Below are 8,267 nucleotides of genomic sequence, written 5' to 3' on the forward strand. Positions count from 1 at the left end.
TACATATTTTAGTTTAATTTTTTTTGTAAGCCAGCCAGGAAATATTTAATGATGGATGACAATAGAATAGAACATACAAATAAATAAAACACAGCTATGTTTAGTGCACCCAAAGGTCAACATTTAATTGTCAGTCTGCAAACAGAGGGTGGTATCCAACAAAGTTTCATTAGCCATAGAATTTCTGGCTGCGCAATGAAACTTCCTCTCCTTCTCCTCTCCATGTGCACCCAAATCTGTCCTGGGAGTTCCCCCAATATTCCAGAACAGATCTGGAGAATGCATGGGGGGAAGGAGAGGGAGGTTTTTCTGCACAGCCAGAAATCCACTTCACTGGATACTGCCCACAGCAATAGGACTTACCCTTTCTCTCCCCTGCAGCCCCACAAAACTGATACAGAATTGGGGGCTCTCCAGAGCAGGAAGGGCTGTTGTGTGTGTAGGCTAGAGAGGAGGAAGGGAAAGTTCATCCATGCAACATTGGATTTCACCCAAGCAGTTTCACAAGTATTGTTGTTATTGTGTGTCTGATTTCTGAAGTGGTTTACAATGCATGGACAGGGAAGGGGTTTGGTCTGTTCTTTACACTAAGCTAACTAAGCACACAGCTTCATGAACCCTAGGCACTAGAAATTTAGAAGCAAAGATGATAGTAACAGAAGCTGAAGATCATTTAGTTTTCAAGTTAAAGAACTTTAGCTCCTGCTGAGCAGTGTGCCATGCGCTTTTCCAAGTGCTACACTGGAAAAAGAACAGAAATCCTACTTGTCTTACTTCTCATAACTGAAAATCATCATTAAAAAAAAGCATAATGAAATTTTCTTTGTAATGTGCTGTTGTGATAATCACACATCACCTTTTCTAGACAAGGCAAAGTTTTTACCTAGACATTTGACAAAGGGAAACAAGTGAATGGATTCCATACATTCTACAAGAAAATTCAGATTGCTATTTTATACTGCTGCTCCCTCAAATGTCTGTGAAATGCAAGGTGAAATATAAGATGTGCAAACGGGAGGATTTTAATTAGCTTAACAACCTAATCCTCAAACAGATCTTCAGACACAAGCCCAAGAGATTTGGAGACTAACGCCCTACATCTATTTTCGGGATCCTTAAACTGAAGAGAGATCAGCTTCCTGTGCCTATTTAAAATATTATACCCCATATACTCCACTGCATGAGTCTAAACCAGCTTTCTCAATCTGTTGCCCTCACAATGCCTTGGAGTACAACTCCCATCAGCCCAACTGGCATGGCTATGAGGAAAACTTCTGCATTTTACATAATTAAGTATGGAATAAGGAAAGCAACAACTACACTAATTGGAGCTGCTCATGTTTTACTATGAGGGGGAAATTATTTGTTAGGCTTCCCAGATATGCTACCTACAGCGGAAAATATAACCACTAAAGTTCAAATAGAAAGAAAGAGATATAAGACTTATGGAAAATATCTCCCAAGCAAAATGTATTCAAGTCATTTAGAAGGAATCAGAACAATGACTTCCCATATCTTGAGACTCCTGTAAACTTGAAACTACAGCTGTTACCCACCACTATCTCAGTGCTGAAATACAATAGCTGTTATAAAGAAATTAGAATACGTTAACTATTGAAATGCTAATGTTTAAGGACATACTCTGTAGGACACATTGCTTTCACTAGTCTCCAACACTCTATTCATTAAGATCAGTACTGCTACAGATGAGAAACAGTTTTTCAGCTGTTTTTCAGCAGGTTGATACAAATACAGCCACCAGTGAATATTTCCTTTCCTTTAATCACAGGGAAGAATTTTATAGTTAAAAGACTGAAAAGATGCACAGTGCATAGAAAGCACCAAACCAAGCTCTGGGTGTTTGAAAGGCATACTGTCCTTTTTCCAGCACAAAAGTTTCAAACAGGAAAACCTAGAAGTTTATAAAATTGAAAAGGCATTTATTCAATAGTGCTTCAAGCCTAAGTGACTATCCATGCTAAAAGAAGTAGGAACATGTAGCACACGAAGACAGAAGTCAATAGAGAAGGTCACAAATTTAAGCTGGCCTTCAAAGCCAATCATCATTACTATGACCTTGCCCCTTAAGTACCAAATATTGTACTGTTCTGAGGCAAGCACCTTCAAAAACAAAGCACAAACGCAGTGAAAATGATCCTTATTTCCAGCTCCAAGCTCAGGAAAGCAGAGGTGTCTACATTCTGCTTCATAAATTACCTCCTAGGCACCTGCACAGAGATTTCCCTGCCCTAATCCTGAGACTGGAGTTGTAAATGAACTGCCAGTATTGCTTCCTCTATTTTTCCCTCCCATCCCTCCACCAATGGGGGGGGGGGCAGACACAACAACCACCTCCATTCCCAGCACCTGTCAACAACAGGTAATGTGCTGCCCATTCCCCAGCTCCCTCTTCAATTGCAATTGGTTCAGAAGAGAAGAGGCAGGAGTGTGTTGATAAAGGTCAGATGCAGCTCATCTGTCCAGCACTCACTGGTTCTGGCAAGGAGGCAAGAACATACCAGTGATTTTTTTGGGGGGGGTGCTGGCCTACCATGCTTAGGGTGAAAGTCTATTTATGGGGCCCCCAGATGAGAATGTTTTGGAGCCTGCCTATGCACAGGCCCTATACCCATTCCAGCCTCTCTAGTACTGCCCTACTAACCCAAATGAGGTAAGAGGCACACTCACACCAAGACATGAAATGGTGGGAAAAGACTGTGTTGTGGTTACATATATTCTGTAATATGCACGCAAGTTTTAGGGGAACTGTCATAACTTTGAACACTGTCTTCCACATGGCCAATTTCAGTTTCTCAGTTATGAAGATCCTTGTGCTGTCTTATGCCAGGAATGGAAGACCTGTGGCCCTCAGACATTGATTGCTGAGCTGTTTAACTTCCATTCTACTAGTCATACTGACTGGGAGCAACAAAATCTGGAGGCCCCGGGGCTCCTACGCTTACCTTAGGCCAAGTCACTAGCCATAAGCTAGCTCCAGTCCCGTCTAATAAAGGGACTTTGAATGTGCACAACCATCAGATGACCGCATGATTCAGATGTACATGGGCATCTGTTTCATTCACATATCCCTGATTCTCCTAACCAATCTTAAGTTATTTTTATGAAACTAGAAACGCTATTCTAAATTCCTAGAAATGTAAAAAATTCTACTTCACCACTATTTTAATAAATGTATAACCAAACATACTATGTAGATATTTAATCATCTATATCCAGGCTTGCAGATGCAAAAGTGTCATGTGCAACTAATTTCAGTATCAGTTTTACATCCGGAAAGCTGAGGGAATTTCTAAAGTTTGATAGTATCTAGGAATACAGAATATTCCTATTGGAGCAGGCTAAACAACTAATGTAATATTGCAAACCTGCACAAAAGCTTCTACGCAACTCACTTGGTTTCATCAATATTCTACACATAACTATTGCACTGAAGATAATGAAAGCCACTCAAAGCATCCTTCAGAACTATTTATAAACTATCTGCTGTCTTTGTGGGGAGGGAAATTACACCTTTCACAAAAGAGTTCTTAGCTCTTCAAAGTTTCATTTCAGCCAATTAGACCTAGTGTGGTGTAGTGGTCAGAGTTACACTAGGATCTGGGGGACCAGGGTTCAAATCCCCACTCTGCCATGAAGCTCACTAAGTGACCATGAGCCAGTCACTGCCTCTCAGCCTAACCTACTTCACAGGGTTGTTGTGGGGATTAAATGAGGACAGAAAGAACAATATACATCATATTGAGCTCCTTGGAGATAAAGGTGGGATATAGTGCAATAAATAAATTTCAGTATTATTTACAGATTTTTCCAACAATGGTTATTTGTGTTTTTGAAGCATAGGGCGCTCTGTGTTAAAGAATCATATATGCATCTTGATCCAGGGCCTATGTGGTGGTACAAAGACAAATGTGCACTTTACATTTGCACAGGGATCAACTGCAGAGGTTACTGCCTGCCAGGAAAACCTTACTTGTGTCTTCCCCATCTTTTACATTGGAGAAATAGATTGGAGAAACAAGTAATTACCATACAGGAAGCTATTATACAAGGTAAATATTATGGCAGCTCACAATGTTAAAAGGTTATGTGGCAGTCGGCAAAGCTTCTAAACAAAACTAACAGACAAGTCAGCTTGAAAACAGAAGGCAGAATAATCTGCTTACTGGAGACAGAAGGTGAACAGAGTACAATGTGCCCTCAAACCCAGGCTATAGGGGAGAGGAGAATCCATTTAAAGCAGCTCGCACACGTGGGCACGCTGCCTCGCACGAGACTCCCCAAAGGAGAGATGCCCCCCCCCCAGCCCTGACCCCCACATCAGCCGCCGCCCCCCGTAGAACACACTGCCCCCCCCCCGCCCTGATTCTACTGACCTGCTCAGCAGTGACAGGCTCGTTGAGGCGGTGCTCGGTGGAGATGTGGTGCCTGAGAAGCAGGGCGCGCTTGTAGTTGCGAGTGCCCTTGCTGAGCTCGTCGTGCCCTCCGCCGCCGTTGCTGCCGCCGTCCGCGGAGGTGTTCGTGGAGGCGGCGGCGGCGGCGCACCAGGCACAGGACACGAGTCCGGTCTGCTGGCAGTACTGCAGCCACGGGAACTCCTTGAGCCAGGCGCTCTGGAAGGAGACGTGCAGCTTCTGCAGGAGGGACTTGGGCCGGGCCGCCAGCGGGAAGTGCTGGATGCTTTCCCCCTCCCCCGCGCCCACGCTGCTGACCTCCGCCTCGTCTCCCCCGGACCGCCTGCTGCTGCTGCAGCTGCCGCCCTCGGCGCCGCTGCCATCGCCCAGGCTGCCCCCCTCGCCGTCCTCCTCGTCCTCGCTGCTGTCGCTCAGCGACCCCCCGTCCTGCACCAGGTCTTTCCCCTCCAGCACGCCCACGAGCTCCAGGTCCTCCTCCTCGCCGCCGCCGCCGCCGGCCCCCCGCCCGTTCAACGGCCGCCGCGTCCAGGCCGCCCCCTCGCAGCCATTGTTCGCCGACGCCGAGCCCCCGCCGCGGAAGGCCAAGGTCCGGCGGTTCCTCTCGGCGAACATGGGGCCCACCGGGGCGGCGGCAGCGACCGGCGCGTCGGCGCCCACCGAGTTCGGAGGAGTGGTGGGCAAGAGCAGGAGGTCCTTCCCGGCGGCGTCCGTGGCCTCCAGCTCAGGCACATCGAACTCCACCGTCTCCAGCTCCACTTCCTCCTCCACCCCCTGGCCGTTCAGCTGCTCGGCCTCCTGGCGGACCCAGGCCTCGCTCGCGCCGCCGCCCCCGTTAGCCGTCGGGACGCCGCCTCCCGCAACAGCGGCGGCGGCGGCCGCGCTGACCAGGCCGCCCCCCCGGAACGCCAAGGTCCTGCGGTTCATCTCGGCGAACATGGCGGGCGAGCGCGCGCGCGCCCCCCGCCCGCCTGCCTCCCCACCGCCCTCGCACCCCCTCCCTCTCTCTTCCCGTCGCGCGCCCAACTGTCGCCCGCCCCCCCCTCCTAACCGACCGCGGTGACGGGTAAAGACGACGGAGGCAGCGAGCCTTCGCGGTTAGGTTCCAGTCAGCCTTCCCGAGTAATTAAAAAAAAGGAATAAGGGCGAGGGGGGGAGGCTGAAATCTTATCCCGGCGCTCTCTAGCCCGTGTGGCCGCCGCCGCCGCCTCCTCCTTCTCCTCAAGCGCTCGCTCTCCCCCACAATGGATCCGACTCCGCCAGCCCCAGCAGCAGCAGCAGCCCTTCCGCCCCAGCAGGCCCCGGCCCAGGTCGAATGGCAAATGAACAACGGACTGCGCCCACAATGCACTGGGGCGGCGGCGGCAGCAGCAGCCGCCGACGCCGCGGGGGAGGGGAGGAGAAAGAGGGAGAAGGAAGGGGGGCAGGGAGGGGGGCGAGGAGGAGCCCGAACAGCTGGCGAGTGTCAGGTTTTAGTGCGCGCTCGCGTCATGCGCGCCCGCCCCGCCTCGCCACGAGTTGGCAGGACTTTCCGTGCGCGGCGTCCCCCGCTCGTCGTCGTCAAAGCGCCCCCTCCCACTCCCTTCCACACAAAACACCTTTCCGTCCCCAAAGACACGGCGCGGCTGTGCCCGCCCCTTCGCTGAGGGAGGGCCCTCCACCCTCCTGAGGCGAAACTCCCACCCCTTTGACATCATCGCCCTACAGCGCCCAGAAGTGGACATCTTGACTCGCCCACCACACCGTGGGCCGCGCCGCGCCCAGATTCCCCTTCCCTCCCTCCCCACACACCCCGCCCTGAGGACACCGAAACCTTTCTCGGTTACGGCTCGCTGGAGAGCCATCTCGGCACCCCGCCCTGAGCGATAAGCGAAAACGACGCTCCCCCCTCAGAAGCGCTCACACAACAAGGCGCCACGCACACACACACAGAGTGCATAACAGGCTCTGCTAATCTCCTTCCCTCAGAGCGCACGCAACGGCGTGGCTTCTCCCGTCCAGCAGCACCCAGTGGGAGAGCCTCGCTGCGCCCTTGAACCCGGCGCCCGCCTCTGAAAGCCGCTCTGCCGGGGCTGTGTGGGAGGGTGTGAACGCGCGCAGTGTTTTGGAAACGCTGCCCGTGGGCTACGACGCCTCGGCTGCTCAGCGAGCTCCGGTGCAAGGCCCCGGCATAATTACTTTTTGCAAATGCACCGCCCCGAGTGCCTTTATTGCGCTTATTGTGAAACGGGGAATTTAATTATAAAGGTCATGCACGTGCTACTGCGAGTCAGGGTTGCTCTATTGACACACGCGCGCGCGCGGTCGTTGCGTCACTCGCCGCCAACCGAAGCGCTTCTCTCCCGGGCATGTTGCGACCTGCGCAGCCTTCGAAACCGGAGTTGACACACTCCAGCGACCCGAGAGGTTGCGACGGGGTTGCTAAGCCAGCGCGGGGGAGGGAGAGCCGGAAGGAGCGCCTCCTCGGCTGCTGCCGCAGCCGGGTCCCCGGCAGGGCTGCGAGCGCCGAAACCCGTGGAAATGAAGAAGTTTCGGTGAAAATAAAAGTTTGGGATAAGGCTGAGGCTGCCAGAAGCCGGATAAAAAAGTTACAAAGCGCGCGCCGCTCCGTTGTGTTGTAATGTTTCAAAGCATCAGCCGCCCGTTTTCCAAAGTTTCCCGCTAGGCGGAAAGGAAAACAGAAGCGGGCCATTCAGTAGCTAACCAAATACTGCTTTGCTGGTTATTCTAATGAGACTTTTCTTTCTCCGACCAAGGCATTGCTCAATGAAACACAGACTTAGGTTTTTTTAAAAAATAATAATAACACATTTCTAAGGAAGATACGCATCCAAAAATATTTTCTCTGCTTTATGGATGGTTATAACTGGCATATTATTAATAAATTAAATTAGGTTAGATAAATACAAATATTGGCAATTGTAATGGGGGGCTTCCGGACAAGGTATAGTCTCTTACAAGGCGGGGGGGGGGGAGGTGTGATCTTGTATCACCTTTGGGGAGCCACGCTGTTTTCAAATAGTCGTTGTTAATATGCACTTATGAAGCACCGGTGCAGTTATGGAAAGATAAGGCAGTCCCTGCCCACAGTCTCACAATCTAATAGATACAACACCGAAGGGAAAAGGAAAGAGCAAAACAAGCACAGGATAAGCTGCTTCAACAGAAGTATAGTGTCTGGATCAAGGGAAGAATAGTACCACTCTATTCTGCCTTGGTCAGACCACACCTGGAATGTTGTGTTCAGTTCTGGGCACCACAATTTAAGAAGGGTGTTGACACTTGGAATGTGTGCTGAGGAAGGCAACCAAAATGATCAAGGATCTGCAAACAGGCTTATGAGGAATGGTTGAAGGAGCTGAGTATGTTTAGCCTGGAAATGAGAGTGAGGGGAGATATAACATTAGCCATCTGTGAAATGGAAGAGGGAACAAGCATGCTTTTTCTGCTCTGGAGGGTAGGGCTTGAACTTGACTTCAAGTTACAAGAAAAGAGATTCTGACTAAACATCAGGAAGAACATTCTGACAGTAACAGCTGATGGACTCCCCTTGAGAGGTTGTGGACTCTCCTTCCTTGAAAGTTTTTAAGCAGAGCTTGGAAGGCCATCTGTCATTGATGCTTTAGCAGAGATTCCTGCATTGCAGGGGGTTGGACTAGATGAACCTTGGGGCCCCTTCCAACTCTACAGTTCTATGATTCTATTATTCTTCATTAAATATCTTAACTGGAGCAGCTGCTCCTTCACATATGGGTGTCATGTGATTCTGGAAATCATTTGTTGGTGGTGGTATTTGAAAATTGAATGAAACAAATAGTATGACTAAAATGTGCATTC

At 50.0% G+C, this 8,267-nt stretch overlaps 1 protein-coding gene across 1 annotated transcript in view; it reads right to left on the bottom strand.

Annotated features, from left to right (window-relative positions):
- Positions 1–5,384, bottom strand: part of ZBTB10 (zinc finger and BTB domain containing 10) — a 28,281-nt gene extending 22,897 nt beyond the window's left edge. Inside the window, exon 1 of the mRNA XM_083451027.1 lies at positions 4,395–5,384. Within this exon, the coding sequence (XP_083307153.1) occupies positions 4,395–5,369 (975 nt within the window). The 5' untranslated portion in view covers positions 5,370–5,384. The remainder of the gene's footprint in view (positions 1–4,394) is intronic.
- Positions 5,385–8,267: the final 2,883 nt, after the last annotated feature.

This window comes from Podarcis tiliguerta, assembly GCF_965153285.1.
Source record: "Podarcis tiliguerta genome assembly, chromosome: 7".
Taxonomy (NCBI): domain Eukaryota; kingdom Metazoa; phylum Chordata; class Lepidosauria; order Squamata; family Lacertidae; genus Podarcis; species Podarcis tiliguerta.